Raw genomic sequence first — 18,944 nt, 5'->3', positions numbered from 1 at the left:
CACTACAAACAACCGTATCGTGACGATAAAAAACGTTTTGTTAAAATAGACAAGAAATGTGGATGTAAATATTTCAAACATATGAAAAGACCTGTCATGATTGCTGTGAAACTTTTTTGAATGTTGGATCAATAAGTTGATAGTAGAAACCTAGATATATTTTATTCAGGAAATACACTTTTCACATTTAACTTGAAATGTGTAACACTATCGTAACGAAGTGAATTGTTTGTGTTTATTTTCTCAATTCATATCATATTTATTGCTGTTAGAAAATTTAATATAAGGGCTGAAAATGTAGGTGCTTGATAGATGACTTTAATGGCTTGTCGCTAACTTTTTGATATAAGTATTCTTCTCAGCATAGTCACCTAGATTTTTACTTGACTTTCGACCCGAGGAGGTGACCTTTTTTGAAATTATGTGCAAGTGTACGTGAATTGTGATTATATAAAATAAAGGTATTCATCCGCTGAAAACTTAATAAATCTGACTGAAGTGTACAATAGAAAGTAAAATTATTCACTTTTCTTTCCTGTAAATATGCTGGCCAACAAAATCCACCAACAACCCTTGAGTTACTCTTGTCTGACCGAATAACGAGATTTGACCATTGCTTTTTCAATACACCCCCGACCCTAGTGCGCAGAATATGTGTTTACAGTAGCAGTCAACAAACCAGGAACCATCGAATTTACAATCTGAGTACACTAACTAGTAGGTTAAGTCCATGCTCTATTTAACGTACAACTGCACAGTTTTTATGCAAGGACTGTCTGACATAAATCCTTTTATGGTTCCAAAATGAAGAGCGTATTTAATATACACGCAAGACCCATGCCATACAAATGGCGCCGCTGAATGTTTTAAACAAGTATATTTGTGAAGATTGAAATCTTCCATGTAGATACAGAAACGTTTCCTATAACTTACAAATGTACTTCACAGCGAGAAGTTTTATTGCCACATTCTTGTTTACAGATAGTAAGCAAGAACAGATAAACTTTAGTTGCTTCGTGAGTTTAGGTCATTGTACTTGTCGTATCCGCTAAAATTCATTAACATTAAAAAAACAACTTTTAAACACTCGTGAAAATATATTTACTGGGTAAAGAGCAGTAACATTAAAAAAATTATTTCGCGACTGTGTAGTTGTTCGCTGTCTCTCTCACTCGCGTGCGCGCTCACACACTCACACACTCACTATTCAAACTTCCATCTGATGATATTTTGTTTTGTGAAAATAAACAGGAAACGTTTGCCTCTTTATACCAGTTTCCTGTTAACATGTAGCTGTTTCAAGTACAACAGTGACGAAATGAGACGCATACGTCTATACAGCAATTTCAGCTTGTCGGCGGATATGTAACTGCTCGTTCACAAATACTAAATTTTCGCCTTTTCTGAACCTAAAATATATCATTGTTACAAAGTAGAGAGTTTTTGTTTTGTAACAACATTACAAGAACAACTTGATAATTCTAAAGCATTTGTGGGCATACAGGAAAAAAAATTGAGGTTGAAAACGTTCAGTTAACCTACATTTAAAATAATATTTGTCTCTATCTATAACTATGGCATGGAAATATTTTAAAGTGACATTTTCCTTACTCTAATTTCACGAAACAATTTACTTAAGGTAAGTGCATTGGTAAAAAACAAACAAACAAACTTAGGAACAATTATTTTCCAAATATTAATATTCTTGTTTGTAAGTCAGTACAAAGTTACACAATGGGCCATCTGTGCTGTACCCATCACGAGTATCGAAACCTAGCTTTTTAGTGAAGTCCACAGACTTGCCATTGAGCCAGTTAAGGGGCAGAAAAGATGACTGGTTTCTGTTTAATTTCGCGCAAAGCTACTCGAGGGCTATCTGCGTTAGCCGTCCCTAATTTAGCAGTGTAAGATTAGAGGGAAGGTAGCTAGTCATCATCATCCACCGCCAACTCTTGGGCTACTCTATTACCAACGAATAGTGGGATTGACCGTCACATTATAACGCCCTCACGGCTGAAAGGACAAGCACGTTTGGTGCAACGGGGATTCGAACAACCCGTTACCCTCAGATTACAAGTCGAACGCCTTAACCCACATGGCCATGCCGGGCATAAAAGATAAAGATTTCATCAGTGAATTGTTCTATCGCCTATTGTTAAATGACAATATTATTTTGTTCTGTCTATTATTTATTAAGAATTATGCGCTACACAAATTGGAATATTAAGAGCGAGCGTATAAATTAGCTTGAAATTACGGTACTTGACTCCAATGTTCCAAATAATGTTTATTTTAGAATTTTATGGGTTTTGAAGCTGGAGAGCCGGATTCTAATCTGCGAGATACTATGAAATACGTCGGGCAACTTTAAGCTGTAGTTGCGTTATAAAAGTAACAGTAAGTTTTAAACTAGGATTGTAGATTATAAGGTACTGCTTACTACCTAGCTGGCCTTCCTCTTATCAGTAGCTAAAAATTAGGTTGGTTGTTGACTGGTTGTTTTTGAATTTCGCACAAAGCTACTCGAGGGCTATCTGTGCTAGCCATCCCTAATTTAGCAGTGTAAGACTAGAGGGAAGGCAGATAGTCATCCCCACCCACTGTCAACTCTTGGGCTACTCTTTTACCGACGAATAGTGGGATTGACCGTAACATTATAATGACCCCACGGCTGAAAGGGCGAGCATGTTTGGCGCGACGGGGATGCGAACCCGCGACCCTCAGATTACGAGTCGCATGCCTTAACAAGCTTGGCCATGCCGGGCCCTAAAAAATTAGGAACGGCGGTAAATTGCCTTAGTAGTTTTGCAATAAATAAAAATTAAATTCATTTGGATAGGAAATTATATTTTCGATTTTTCTTGTATATAAAATATTGTTACTGTTAAGCCTGATTCCGATAGCAAAGTTCAACAGCAAGTTATTTCTATATTAATGTTATTTCGAACTTTTGATATTATTTATAACTTTACTTGCTGTTTTTGTTGTTGTTTTTGGAATTTTGCACAAAGCTACTCGAGGGCTATCTGTGCTAGCCGTCCCTAATTTAGCAGTGTAAGACTAGAGGGAAGGCAGCTAGTCATCACCACCCACCGCCAACTCTTGGGCTACTCTTTTACCAACGAATAGTGGGATTGACCGTCACATTATACACCCCCCACGGCTGGGAGGGCGAGCATGTTTAGCGCGACGCGGGCGCGAACCCGCGACCCTCGGATTACGAGTCGCACGCCTTACGCGCTTGGCCATGCCAGGCCTAACTTTACTTGCACTAAACTGACTTAGTACTCATAATCTTTTGTCAATCTACTTTCACATTAACATAAAATCGTCTTCAACAATTCTTTTCCTTTTTTTCTGGGTGACACGGCCATGCCGGGTGGTTAAGGCACTCGACTCGCAATCCTAGGTTCGCGGGTTCGAATCTCCGTCAAATCAAACATGCTCGCCCTTTCAGCCGTGGGAGCGTTATACTGTTCGATTAATCCCACTGTTCGTTGGTAAAAGAGTATCTTAAAAGTTTGGCTATGGGTTGTGATGGTTAGCTGCATTCTCTCTTGTCTTACATTACTAAATTAGGGACGGCTAGCGCAGATAGCCCTCGAGTAGCTTTACGCGAAATTCCAAACAAACCAAAGCTTTTTTCTGCGAGAAAAGATTTAAAACTATCTCAAGTTAGTCTTGTTTTTATGTTGATAACCATATTTATAGGTTTATTGTTTCAAGAATATTTATTACACTTGGAAAATCTGCGTTGAAGGTTTACTCTTTGCGTGATTTTTCACAAGAACATCTTTGCAACACACATATATGTCAACGAAGGAAGTATAAGAGAAACTTCATATAAGCACGAAATACTATACGTGTAAAATAAAATAAATGAATGAAAGCGGATCTGCACAAACACAACTTAAAGATAAAACTATTATGCACAAGCAGTTTATTTGATAAATGCGATTTCTGACTAGCACAATTTTTTATAGACAAGAACACTAGTTTTAAATGTAGTTTGTTGTTATTCGTTAGCGCAAAGCTACACAAAGAGGTATTGTGCTCTGTTCAGCGTCAGAAATGAAATTCCGACGTTAGTGTTGTAACTTCATAAATTTACCGCTGTTCCAACGGCGGATAGCAAAGGAATTATTTAATATATATATATATTAATATATATATATATGAACTTTAATTAGAACGCTGCAAAACCAAAGCAAATGTGAGAAATAAATGGTTCTTGAGTTTTGGAGGTGACTGAATAAATAGTACTCACATAACGGTGGGGATACACCACTTATCAGTCTTCCGTTCGCAAAATCTCGCATCCAAAGCAAAACTAAAATAATATGATAAGAGAACAAGATGTGGGTGCTAAAATTTGTAAAGATCCACCTCTGTATCACCCTTCACTATCTGCAGGCATTTATGGGAAGCCGACTGCTTTCAGAAGTAAAGATTAGATGAGGGAAAAAAAGTCTTACCGCTGGGGACGGCGAGTAAGAAAACCTTACATTCTAAAATTAGAATTGCACTCCATCTCCATTATAGTTGTAAATGCTCATATTAATAAACTAGTGTTAGTAGCACAACTAATAAAATATACTAGAATAAAATATCTCCTTAATTAGATAATGATTATGTTTATACTATATATAATGCACTCTTGTAATTAGATATATTCATATAGTGGCAAACAAAACTGTAATATATAAGACCAGTTTGCTTACGTATACATATACACACGTACACAAATCAATCATCACTTTACAAACCACAAAGTGCGGAAAAATTATTTTAACACTTAATTTCTTTACTTAACTCCTTTACTCTATTGTTTTTTATTCACAAATGGTATATTTCAACATACATACTCGTCCATATATACATTGTGTTCAAAGTCGAGGTGTAGAACACTTATTCTTTCCAAACTAGGTTATCACAATTTTGTGTAATAATATCACTCTAAATTGGTAATAATATAAATTTAATCTCGTAAAACTTCTTCCCCACTCAGAGAATGTATGAACTGTTGTAACCTTAATATTTATTTAGTTTAAAGTTTTATTTTTATATATTGCTACAGGCGTGATTTCTCATATATTTTTCTTCCAGTACATTTAAGATTTATCCAGGGCATTATTGAATGGAAATAGAGAAAAATTTTAGATATAAAACTATAGCCATGGTCCGAATCATCAGTGACGTTTATAAAACAAAACTTAAAGTAAATAATATTACAATTTATGTAGTTTAAATACGACGCTTTTGCCCTAAAGATTCAAAATAATTATAATATTTACAGTTGTACTTCTTGCTCTATTGCTGTGCAATGAAACATACATAAAAAAAAACTGTTAATTCAATATATAATTATGTCCCTCGCTGTCAGTCATTATAGCCCTAATAATTATCAGCCCCCATGCAGAACATTATGGTGAACTAATTATAGTTTGATGATGTTTATCTTTCGTGTGTTCCTTATCTTGCTCAAGTTACAGGTTTGGTTTTTGTTCCTATTTCTTTTACTCTATAAATTCCCAGCGAACAAAATGTAATTTTACATCTCATACACGTGTAAATCATACACACTATAAAGTTTAACCTAAGAAGAATGTTAGCTTATATCTATGAAGGGCTATAGTTTACCACTCAGATATTGCAGAAGTCCATTAAAAGTAATATACAAAGCACACACTTCGTTTAAGAAAACCGACTTATAAAATTAACCAAGCTATTATACACGAATAATTTATAGCCCACAAACATAGAAATGTAATCAAATGATGCTGAGTTAGTTTTTAGAAGATGATGAAGTCAACTTTAATAGGTACTTTTTCTTGTGTTCGTTGCGTTATGTTTTTGTTTTTTACTTTAAAAGGGACACTGATGTATGCGTGTGTCTTTCTTATAGCAAAGCCACGTTGGGCTATTTGCTGAGTTCATCGAGGACACTGATGTGTACTTTATTTATAGCAATTCACCAGAAATAGTTGAACGTTTAAGAGTCGCTGTGCTTACTTCTATGGTTTGTGATAATACCATATTGCTTATACTAGAAGTACTATATACAACTTAGTGAACAACAGAACTGTTTTTACTGAAGTAGTAAGAACATTAAAGTTATAGGAAGAGAGACTGGGTGTTAAACTCGATACATAAAAAAACGGGGAAAAGACTTTTTTGCGAACTTATGATAGTAATGTGCATTGTATGGAAACCTATTGTTCTCGTGGACAACAGTATGAAAATAGTTTTTAAGAAATAAAGTGCTATGCAGGTAACAAAAATATGAAGCACTTTCTTAACTTATTTTAGCAATTAAATTTAACATATGGTTTTGATAGGCATATGGATTATATATATGTATACACGTATTTCAAATCTGGTTTAAAAACAACGCTCCTAAATTACATATTTTTTTTCTTGTATGTGTGTTAACATATTTTATAAAGTTTTGTTTAAAATAATATATCTTCAGGTCCAAGTTAAAACTCGTATGCCATTCATGACATTTTTGTAAACTATTGAAGATAAACGATTTTATGGGTACTCCCAGTCTTTATTTTGGTAAAGTCATAACAAAAATTATGTATTCATTTGGCTTTGTTTGTACAGCCACTCATCCTTCATATCATTGTCGCAGATGGAAGAGATGCTAAACTTATCTTTTATAGCTGTTATAGAACATATCCTTATTCAGATGATATATTTCAAATTTTCACGTAGGTGTTAGGCAGTCAGTTAATGACATCCTTGTAAATCGGATGTACGAATATCATAAACTTACACTTATCCTTAAACTGGAATGGGGTTACGCTTATTTCAAGGGGTGGTACATAAACTTGTACAAACTAGTATGAGTTAGAAGAATTATTACAGAGCTCTGTGATGGTTTTATTGTTTTGAAATATTTACATATTCGACAGTAATTCGTGTAGGCTGTGTCTGAAAGTGATGTTCATTTTTCTCTATCACGTGCAGATTTTTCACAAAACGTCATATGTACTTTTACGTAGGTGACTCATTTTCATTGAAGTCGGGTTACAATTGTTTTTAAAAAAATGTTGACAACTACTGGCTATAGACTCTTCTAGATCAATCGTGACGTGAGAGTCATCTTATCGAAAGTTCTAGGGCCCTCGAGAAACACACTGCTAGTATATAAGCTGTTAACAGAACGTAGAACGTGTCGATTCTGGATAATATTTATTTGTGTGTGCACTTTGACATTATTTTCTTCTCTTCAATATTATTTATTTTTCGCAATGGCAGTAATAGGTTATGTAAATGACCCAAACATACTCTGTTATATCTGTGGTAAAGTTGATCTGAGTAATAGTTTTTCTTCCCAATTTGTAAAAAATTCCCACATGATAAAAAAAAGGAAATTATTTACGAAATACGCGACATGAACTATGGCAACTCCGTTACTAAAACCAAATCGACTTTAATGAAGTTTAAATTATCAGGCCTGTGTTATTGATTTAGGGAATCTAAAGTTTGTTGGATACCGTATTAAGAACCCAGTCTGACACAGACGTGAAGATTTTCAATGCTGCTTTCCTTCTTGTCCCGTCTGTTGTCTTCATCTGATACGAAAGTTTGATGTTTTCACTCCAGCATCAAGTAGAAGTCTCATTAAGCTAAAATGAAAGCGGACAAATAGGTTAATATTACACTGTCTACAAATAAATAAACTATTTCATTTGTTTCTTTATTCCACTTTTTTTGCTCGCTTTCGAAATTATTCTCCATTGAATTTTCAGAACCTGCGTATTTTAAACACATGCAACTTTCTGAAATGTATTGGTTTATTGGCGCAGTTATACCTCCTAGAGGTTAGTGGAGCAAAATTGTGTTAACTATGACAAGGGAAGTCTCGAAGGCGATGGTTTTGATCCAGACTGTAAGATAGGTAGTTAAGCCCGTGCATCAGTGTACCCGAATATAATATTATTATCTATAATAGTTTCGTTTTTGAATTTTGTGCAAATCTACTCAAGGGCAATCTGTGCTAGCCGTCCCTAATTTAGCAGTGTAAGACTAGAGGAAAAACATCTAGTCATAACCACCCACCGCCAACTCTTGGGCTACTCTTTTACCAACGAATAGTGGGGTTGACCGTCACATTATAACGTCTCAAAGGCTAAAAGGGGTAAACATGTTTGGTGCGACGGAGATTCGAACCAGCGACCCTCGTATTGCGAGTTGAGCGCCTTAACTACCTGGCCATGCCGGGCCGCCTATAATGGTTTTCTCTATTAAGTAAAGTAAGTGTTATGACAAAAATTACATCTTCTGTTTGTTTTAATTTATTAATATTCATAATAAACAAAACACCTTGACAAACTTTCACATTTCCTGAGTATAAAAACACCATTTATCTTGAATAATCGAATGGAACGTGACTCAGTGGTTAGCTTCCCGGAATGTGATTTTGAAGGCTCGTGTGCCGATGTTGCTCCGTGCTTCAGGGATGTGGATGTTTCATGAGAATGCCATCAAGTCCTACTGTTCAATTAGAATAGTAAGAGAATCAACAGTGGGCGCTCTTGACTAGCTCACTTCCCTCTAGTCTATCGTTTCAAAGTTAGGAACGGCTAGTGCAGATAACACGTGTAGTTGTGCTCTAATATCAGATACAAATAAACAAAACTGAATAATTACGATTTCAACTGGATCCAAGTTTTCAGTCAGTGACATCTATTGTCCAAACTAGTATGTTCAATTTACTAAACCGCATAACAGGGAATTTGGCCTTTTTCACTTGATATATTAGCCATGTATATTCGCACATCTTCTGTCTGCCGAGATTTTAAAGTCTCGGATGTATTTCAATTTTTGAGGCAACTCTGTCCATAAGTTATTTAACCTTTCTACGGACATTGTGAAAGAAGTTATTGGACAATAGATTGAGAACCTCTGCTCCAATGGATTTGTTTGTATTATGTACACCTTAAACAAGAAGCATTCACGTATTTCAACAGGATGCAGGCACCTGGATAATTGTGCTGTGCTAATCTTAAAAATATTTAATACAAGTTAGGGAACAGTCAGAATTAAGATGATAAAATTTAAGAACTGAAGCTACATTTTATTTTATACCTATAGCATTAGAACTATGGAGGTTAAAGGTTTGAAACTAAACTAAATTAGGAATCTTTCATAGGTCTTCTTTTCATAAGTAGAACCAATAGTAAATATCTGTTTTGCTGGTTTGTTGTTATGCCTATTAGCTACTCCTTCTCCTTTTGGTGCTCTGAATATTATTATCAGGTATTTTGAGGTTATTTGATCAAAAGTAAACATATTAGCGTCAAACTAGTAATGTTTTAGACAAATTTTGGGTTTATATTTGAAATTAAAATGTTATTGCAACTTTCAAAGTAAAAACGCTATCTGTAAAAATATTTATGTACCATTGTAAATAGTGTTGTATAATGGACTTTACCTGAATTATTTTGGTTTGATAGAAAATGTGTATTTCTTTTAATAAATGAAGACTTCATGAGTTATAAAAGAAATTGTTATTGTTCAAGTATTATGTGCGTGTATACACTCACTTGTGGAATAATATATACACACAAAACCTAACACTTGTTAGAAAGTTATTTATCTTTACAAAATAAGTCAGTGATTATCTAAATAATTAGACAACAACATTCATTTTATTATAAAAATAATTTGCATAAAATATTTCAAAACTCGCTGTGTGAGGAATTAATGTAACCCTCTCTGCCTTGAGCTTCCATCTCTTGATAATAGATTTATAAGAACAACAACATAATATACTCTCAGGCACTAGCTAAATATCATTTCGCGAAGGTAGATTAGCGTGAAGAGGTATTTAAAACGAAATAATTAAAGAAAGTGCTTTGACAGTGCAACTGGAAAACCGGTATGTTCGATAAAAACTAGTTTTCACGTGTTATTAACCTTCAGTGGTAACAGCAACCAGGCTTGTTAAGACTAGAAATTCTTTTTGGAAGACCGTAATACTCTTCTGCAAGAGAGAGTATTTGTTTTTTTAATTCGGATCCTACAAAATTGCTTACTGGTTTTATTGTTTTACTCTTAGAAAACGTACATGTTTATTGCAGTTGGGTCGAATATCTTAATTCTTAAACTTTCTTTTGCTTCTCGCGATGCGGAAAATTAAATTGCGTTGGGTTTCATATAAAGAAGAGACAATTAAAGCGACAGACATGAATTTTCTACTACCTTTATCTCGTTCATTTAGTAAAAGCTCACGATGGGTTTAGACGCACGAGGCAGTTCTTGGTATTCCCAAATCATGTTCTGTTTGTGTACAACCTAATTTAAGCTTGAAACAGACAAGATCACCGCCCTGTTTAATTTTATTTGCGTTGCTCATAAGCTGTGCAACAAAAAAACAAAACAAACACACTACATCTTTTAAATAATATTTCAGCTCAACATTTTTATTTTTCACAGTCTTTCGTGACTTGTTAATGAAAGCAAATAAAACCAAACACTTCCTAGCCATTATTCGTAACCTATGTTACACATCTTGTTAAGGGCGTCGGAAACTAATTTAAATACAGCACGAATGGTTTGAATTATAATAACTGGTTCAGTGTCGTTTTGCTATCGACTCCTTGGCGCAGGGTTGCATACTTTCAGCTCAAGTAGTAGACAGCTTGTTGTACTGATAGCGAGGTTATATAAAATCGTTTTTAAGTTGATGTTAGTAGATTACATCTAACATTATCTAGTGAGAGAGTTTAAAAAAACTGATTCTCTGACTATTGGTAAAAAATTAAAGAAAACTCGCTGTACCGGTAACGAGGCCGTATTAAAGCATTTTTAGGTTTATCTTTTAGTGGATTACACTTTAATTATCCCGTGATGGTGAATACAATAAAAGTGACTGTGTACGGACAGTAAATATAAAGCTACAATTATTTTTGTGTTAGACAAAAATAAGGATCGAAACAACTGTATACACATTACTGCATGTAGAATGTATGCCAACTTCTACAAAAACACAACAAAATTTTTCTTGTGCTGAATGTCTTCGTTTTCTCTCCCATAATACTTTGTTTTCATTCTGTCTATACATATATATCCTAAATCTTTTGTTTTATTTTTACCATCCTTTCAGCTGGGGGAGCGTTATAATGTGATGCTCAATTCCACTATTCGTTGGTAAAAGAGTATCCCAAGAGTTGGCGGTGGGTGGTGATGACTAGCTGCCTTCCCTCTAGTCTTACATTGAAAAATTAGGGACGACTAACGCAGATAGCCCTCGTGTAGCTTTGCGCGAAATTCAAAACAAACTCTTTCTACGACTTTTAAATGTCCGCTGTTAAATGTTTTCGTTCCTCTTTATTACTGAACGTTTTCGTTCTGTTTGTATAGCTGTGGGATGTTTTCTTTATCTATCTACTTGATGTTTCAACTCAGCGTATTAGTATGTTCTGCAGATAACGTTATCAGGCGGTTTATTGTTTTTTATATCGGCCTAGTCCTGACTAATGGTTTAATCGTATACAAGTGTTACGATATGAAAGTTTCATACAAGTTAAATAAGTATAGCAGTTGGACTTTGGTACTTTTTATAGATGTACTGTACTTACCGCCGCATCAAAATCATACGGTTTCTGATCTGAGATCCTACATACAACTATATTACACAAATTAGTAATTGTTGTTTTGAATTTAGCACAAAGCTACACAATGGAATATCTGTGCTCTGCCCACCACGGGTATCAAAACCCAGACTTGCCGCTGAGCCACTGGGAGGCTAATTAGGAAATTCCTCAAATAGAACGTTTTCAGTGCCTTAATAAGAAAATGCTCAGTCTTTATTTTACACATATATAAACTTAATACTCAACACTATTTTATAAAATGAAACACTGGTTACTTGACATGTAACTATTTCAATTTCCGGCATAGTTGCTTTATTCTGTAAGTTTGGTATAAAGTGCCTTATGTCTTACCAAAAGTAGGCCCGGCATGGCCAGGTGGTTAGTGCACTCGACTTGTAATCCGAGGGTCGCGGTTTTGAATCCTCGCCGCACTAAACATGCTCGCCCTTTCAGCCGTGGGGACGTTAAAAAGTGACGGTCAATTCCATTATTCGTTGGTAAAATAGTAATCCAAGAGCTGGCGGTGTGTGGTGATGACTAGCTGCCTTCCGTCTAGTCTTACACTGCTAAATTAGGAACGTCTAGCGCAGATAGCTCTCGTGTAGCTTTGCGCGAAAATCAAGCTAAACCTATCTAACAATAAAACCTATATCAATGCACTTATTTACATTTTCATTAATGCCCATAGAAATATGAGGCCCTTATCAAATACTAGTAGTTTCAATAATTAATCATGAAATTTAAATTCATAAATTTATTAATTAACAAATTTATTCTAATACTTTTTCACAAAACATATACTGCAGTAACCCATCTTGATTCTCTTTTTGTGTCAGTTGAGAACCTGTAAAAAATACACCAGGTTCTAAATACTCGCTGTTTGTGCAGCCAAAAGTGCAACAGTAAAAAAAACATTTTTGATTTCTTTTTCACTGTTTAGACTATATGCGTGCTGCTATTCAATATGGCAGGCAGTAGGATAAAAACAACAACAATATAATGTGATGTCATCATGTCGTTTTGGAGAGGTTTGGACATTTCAAACAATGAACGAATCAATTTCGAGTTGATGTAAATACAATTCACTTTACAGGGAGCTAGCTAACTGTATTCTTTCTTCGCCGGTCAGCCATCAAGTTTTTCCATGAATGAAGTATGCAATGTTCTCTTAAAAATGTTAATGTTTCTTGTGAATCCGTTGAAATTAAGTGATTTGTAATGTTCTAAATTTATAAACATTCCTTGTCAAATATCTGAAGTTTCCAATTAATAAGCGATAATCATAGTTACAGCTTCCGAGGTTTATAGTATACAAACTATAGCAAACCAATAATATATACTGTCTCTTGGCGTGTCGCTTTGGTTACATTTATAGGCATGAGGAGAGTTCCTAGAAATTTTAGCCTGAACTTTATATAAATGGTACACTAGTGTTTACGTACACATATATTTAGTTCTTGATTTCGAGGAAATGAACCTCTGACTTTAGCATTATAAGTCTTTACACCCGTTGTTTCCTTTTTATCCATGCTGAACTTTCCAAGCACATTGTTTTAACATTCATGTATAATTATTAGCATGATCTTATGTTTTTATTTCGGTAGTGAATTTTAAAAGAAAAATAATTTGTAATAAGATCGTGCTTAGAGTGTTGTTGTTTGTTATTAAGCACAAATCTACAGAAAAAGCTATCTGTAGCTTGCCCATCACGGATATCGAAACGCAGGTTCTAGTAGTATACGTTCGCAGACAGACTGCTGTGCCCTGGAGAGTCTCAGGCAGTTTCTGTTACTTGTGGCTGTTTTTTTTTATACCAATTAATTTCGTACATTGTATTGCCATATATTTATCTCTTTAAAAGAATTAGTGTAAACAATATTTTAACCTCCAGTGAAAACCTTATCATATTATCTCATTAATTCTTATGTAATATTTCACTTTCAGGTTTTGATCAATAAGTTATGAGAAGAGCTTTAAATTTATTTCTTTAAATTAATCTAATTATCAGTTGTTTCATGATAGTAACTGCACGCTGTCTTAAGATTCTTACGATTCTGCGATTTGCTGCTAGAACAATGATCTTAGTGTTGTTTTCTAAAGTGCATTCATAGTGTTTGTTAACAAGTGTTTAGCAATTTAATCATTAATTGTCCTATCGCTTATGACTGGTTAGGATATTAAAGTTCTATATTGGATGTTTAAACTCTGTGCTATTTTCTTCTTTTTTCTCAGGTTTGCATTGTTCAAAAGAAAACCACAGGCAAAATGTATGCGATGAAGTACATGAGTAAAGCTCAGTGTTTCCAAAAGGACGCTTTCCGGCACGTGCTGAAAGAAATCGAAATCTTATCAACTCTGGACCATCCATTCTTAGTCAACTTGTGGTTTACTTTTCAGGTAAATTTTTACTATTTTATCGATATAGGACACGTAGCAACATCTCATTGCTGATATAATCACCAGAAACTTAACATATTGCATTTCTTTTCTACACAGTCCACCTTCATACTGAAGTTAATAAAATTCAACTAAATTAGCCAATTTCATATAAAACTGTAAGAGTTACTAAACAATGGCTGTAAAATTTACATTTTTTGTTAGATCATAAGATCCCCTGTACAAGCCTATTTTAAATTTACCTTTCAATTTCTTCTTGCATTATAGTCATGGCAAAGAAAATATATTGAGAAAACCTTAGTTTTCCCAAACAGTTGTTATATAAATAAATATATTTCTTTCAAAATTTCGATATTTCTTTTTTTGGCGCACCCTGTAGAATAATTTATGTGCCATCACCAAATTAATAACATTTTAAAATTAATATATATATATATACATATGGCTGAAGCAAGTATATTTCATGGTAAATATGTTTGTTCATAATAAATAAAACTTGCATAATAATGGTATTCCACAGTTGTTTCTCTAAAATATTTAGTTACTATGTTATCATCACCACAATTGTTTTGGTGCAAAGAAACAGCGTCTTGGAGTTTTAACACCTCTTACTGACCTTGTGACCAATATCGAATATTTTAAACTTTAACCTTAACTGGAAGTATCTTACTATATGCCAATATTTTTCAAATTACTATGTGATGTTTCAATTCTGTAAGAGCGTGTACTGACAAGCACGCACACAACCTGGTGATAATGTTATTCCTGACAAAGCAGTAAGAGCGGGTACTGACAAGCACGCATAGAACCTGGTGATAATGTTATTCCTGACAAAGCTGTAAGAGCGGGTACTGATAAGCACGCATACAACCTGGTGGTAATGTTATTCCTGGTAAAGCAGTAAGAGCAGGTACTGTCAAGCACGCACACAACTTGGCGATAATGTTATTTCTGATAAAGCAGTAAGAGCGGGTACTGTCAAGCACGCACACAACTTGATGATAATGTTATTCCTGACAAAGCAGTAAAAGCGGGTACTGACAAGCACGCAAAGAACCTGGTGATAATGTTATTCCTGACAAAGCAGTAAGAGCTGGTACTGACAACCACGCATAGAATCTGGTGATAATGTTATTCCTGACAAAGCAGTAAGAGCGGGTACTGACAAGCACGCATAGAACCGGGTGATAATGTTATTCCTGACAAAGCAGTAAGAACTGGTACTGACAAGCACGCATAGAACCTGGTGATATTGTTATTCGTGACAAAGTAGTAAGAGCGGGTACTGACAAGCACGCATAGAACCTGGTGATAATGTTATTCCTGACAAAGTAGTAAGAGCGGGTACTGACAAGCACGCATAGAACCTGGTGATAATGTTATTCCTGACAAAGCAGTAAGAGCTGGTACTGACAAGCACGCATATAACCTGGTAATAATGTTATTCCTGACAAAAAGAGCTGGTGACAAGACGCATATAACCTGGTAATAATGTTACTGACAAGTAAGAGCGGGTACTGACACGCATAGAACCTGGTGATAATGTTATTCCTGACAAAGCAGTAAGAGCTGGTACTGACAAGCACGCATATAACCTGGTGATAATGTTATTCCTGACAAAGTAGTAAGAGCGGGTACTGACAAGCACGCATAGAACCTGGTGATAATGTTATTCCTGACAAAGCAGTAAGAGCTGGTACTGACAAGCACGCATATAACCTGGTAATAATGTTATTCCTGACAAAGTAGTAAGAGCGGGTACTGACAAGCACGCATAGAACCTGGTGATAATGTTATTCCTGACAAAGCAGTAAGAGCTGGTACTGACAAGCACGCATAGAACCTGGTGATAATGTTATTCCTGACAAAGCAGTAAGAGCGGGTACTGACAAGCACGCATATAACCTGGTGATAATGTTATTCCTGACAAAGCTGTAAGAGCGGGTACTGACAAGCACGCATAGAACCTAGTGATAATGTTATTTCTGACAAAGCAGTAAAAGCAGGTACTGATGAGCACGCATACAACCTGGTGATAATGTTATTCCTGACAAAGCACTAAGAGCAGGTACTGACAAGCACGCATATAACCTGGTGATAATGTTATTCCTGACAAAGCTGTAAGAGCGGGTACTGACAAGCACGCATAGAACCTAGTGATAATGTTATTTCTGACAAAGCAGTAAAAGCAGGTACTGATGAGCACGCATACAACCTGGTGATAATGTTATTCCTGACAAAGCACTAAGAGCAGGTACTGACAAGCACGCATATAACCTGGTGATAATGTTATTCCTGACAAAGCTGTAAGAGCGGGTACTGACAAGCACGCATAGAACCTAGTGATAATGTTATTTCTGACAAAGCAGTAAAAGCAGGTACTGATGAGCACGCATACAACCTGGTGATAATGTTATTCCTGACAAAGCACTAAGAGCAGGTACTGACAAGCACGCATATAACCTAGTGATAATGTTATTGCTGATAAAGCAGTAAGAGCTGGTACTGACAAGCACGCACACAACTTGACGATAATGTTATTCCTGATAAAGCAGTAAGAGCGGGTACTGTCAAGCACGCACACAACTTGACGATAATGTTATTCCTGACAAAGCAGTAAAAACGGGTACTGACAAGCACGCATATAACCTGGTGATAATGTTATTCCTGACAAAGCAGCGGTGTTTTAGTAGGTTTGAGAAAAATATTAAATCAAACTAAAACGAACAATAAGGTTGTTTTGCTGGATACCATATTTTGCCATTTATCTTTTTTTTTCTATTAAATTTCAAGTACATAGTTTCAGTTAAAGTTGCCACCAAATTTTATGAAAACAGATTTTAAAATTGCTGATATTTAAACGCATAGTAAATTCAGATTTCTCACATAGGCTACGAGATCACTCGAGAATGTTTTACTTGTAGGTATTTTTTAACGGGAAGCCTTCTAAGGTACTATAAGCATCTCTTGAAAGGATGTACAGTATACAATTAATCAAGAATTTCAACCTAATGTCATCAGGTTTTGCTTGATAAATTTACTAGTAACAAGAAAAACAAATGTGTTTCCTGAATCAGACTTGTAGAAGATCATATAAAAGTTTTGTCAGACTTCTAGTTTTAATGCTTCATCAAAGTTAATTTAAACATTCTTCAATAGCGGTCTTCGTTTGTAAAGATTATTTCATCTATTGATAAGCAGTTTCATATTCTAATATCATATGCAAGTGGTCTTCTTTTCATTGGACAAGGGGGAATGTTCCCCTTCTAGATTTATTTGCTAACTTGACGGTTTTATTTCTAGATGATAACCTTTGGCGTGAGAAAGATGGGTATCCTCAAAACTATACAATTTGACAAAAATATCTTGCGAGTGCAACCAGATCATTTCCATAGACATACTGCGTCTTTGGCACTCGAAGACTTCACATCACATTTGTCACCAAATAACACTCAAGAAAAATTCTGAAATAAAACTCCTGACATATAAAGTAAAATCGAATAAAATGTGTAATTTAAGAAATTACTTTGGAAAAAGTTCAATGAGAGTGCACAACTAATTTAACTTTTTTTGGTATTTTATGATACACAAAATTTTTGAATATTAAGTGTTCATGTGTATGAAGAATTGAAAGTTCGCATAACTAATAAAAGAAATAAATGATAAAAGCACAACCGATTGTCCATTTCGTGAAGACTGTGTAGTTTATATTACTTGATTCTAATGCCAAGTTAGCAGCAGGAACTGAATTTGTCTTTTTCTATGATTTTTATCTGGTGTCAAACTATTACCATGTGTAGGACGATGAAGATATGTTTATGGTGGTTGACCTTCTTCTTGGTGGTGACCTACGATACCATATACAGCACGATGGTGTGTTTAATGAAAGCAGAGTTTCGTTCTATGTCTGCGAGGTGGCACAGGCGTTGGACTATTTACAGTCAAAGAAAATAATCCACAGGTAAGAAGAACTGAAAATAAAAGTTAAAATAATATGAGTAATTGTGATTTTGGAAAGTGGGTTTTCCTTCTTCAGGGTTAAATGGAATTATTTTCTGATTTTGTCTTTGTTGTTCTGAGTGTTTTTGATTATTATTATTATTAGGAAACTATTTAACTATTGTATATGCAACGATTGTTCTGAGTGTTTTTGATTATTATTATCAGGAAACTATTTAACTACTGTATATGTAACGATTGTTCTGAGTGTTTTTTATTATTATTATTATTAGGAAACTATTTAACTATTGTATATGTAACGAAGTAAAAAGTATAGTTCTAAAGCAGCACAGTGTGTTGCAAAGAGAATATTATTATACGACCTTTTAGATCAAGGAATTTATTTTATTTACTACTAGAACTTTCGCAGAAACATATCCGGTCCTTTTTAAAGTACACTGTATTGTGTTTCGTCTTTCTTTACCGTACTCCCGCTGGTACAGTGGTAAGTTTACGGATTTACAACCCTAAAAGCAGGAGTTCGATTCCCCTCGGTGGACTCAGCAGATAGCTCGATGTGGCTTTGCAATAATAAAACATACACTTTCTTTACCATTCTAAAATGTGCACGTATTAAGGAAAAGTACCCATAAGTATTTTCTTTTCACTGGTAAACTCTTTAGAAACTTATTTGGAATTATTCTGAAATATTAAATGACAGAACATCATCTGTTATTTAGAGATGAAATCAGGCCTACATTTGTAATGAAAGTATGTATTATGTATCGCTTGAAACTCAAATTCCACAAAATTACGTGTGTGCAGAGAAATAATTCAGTAAGGTCCTATGAAATGTAGTGAATTAAACATTGCGAGGGACGTTATTCCTAATAAATATACACTTACTTTCATACTTAAGTGAACCAGCGCCAAATGGCACAGCTATTTGCTCGAAGATCACATTAGTCTATTACCCCTAAATTGTGGACTGCTAGCGCA

At 34.9% G+C, this 18,944-nt stretch overlaps 1 protein-coding gene across 5 annotated transcripts in view; it reads left to right on the top strand.

Annotated features, from left to right (window-relative positions):
* LOC143255682 (serine/threonine-protein kinase 32B-like) overlaps positions 1-18,944 on the top strand; it is a 75,747-nt gene that overhangs the window by 21,019 nt on the left and 35,784 nt on the right. For all 5 annotated transcript variants that reach the window (XR_013030786.1, XR_013030787.1, XM_076511731.1 and 2 more), the window contains 2 exons: positions 13,842-14,006; positions 17,807-17,967. Coding sequence is in view for 3 of the 5 variants with exons in the window: in XM_076511731.1 (XP_076367846.1) it covers positions 13,842-14,006; positions 17,807-17,967 (326 nt within the window). In the remaining 2 variants the exon portion in view is untranslated. The remainder of the gene's footprint in view (positions 1-13,841; positions 14,007-17,806; positions 17,968-18,944) is intronic.

Source organism: Tachypleus tridentatus, chromosome 7, assembly GCF_004210375.1.
Source record: "Tachypleus tridentatus isolate NWPU-2018 chromosome 7, ASM421037v1, whole genome shotgun sequence".
NCBI lineage: Eukaryota > Metazoa > Arthropoda > Merostomata > Xiphosura > Limulidae > Tachypleus > Tachypleus tridentatus.
The sequence above is the reverse complement of the archived record's forward strand: the minus strand, read 5'-3'. Positions and strand labels throughout refer to the sequence as shown.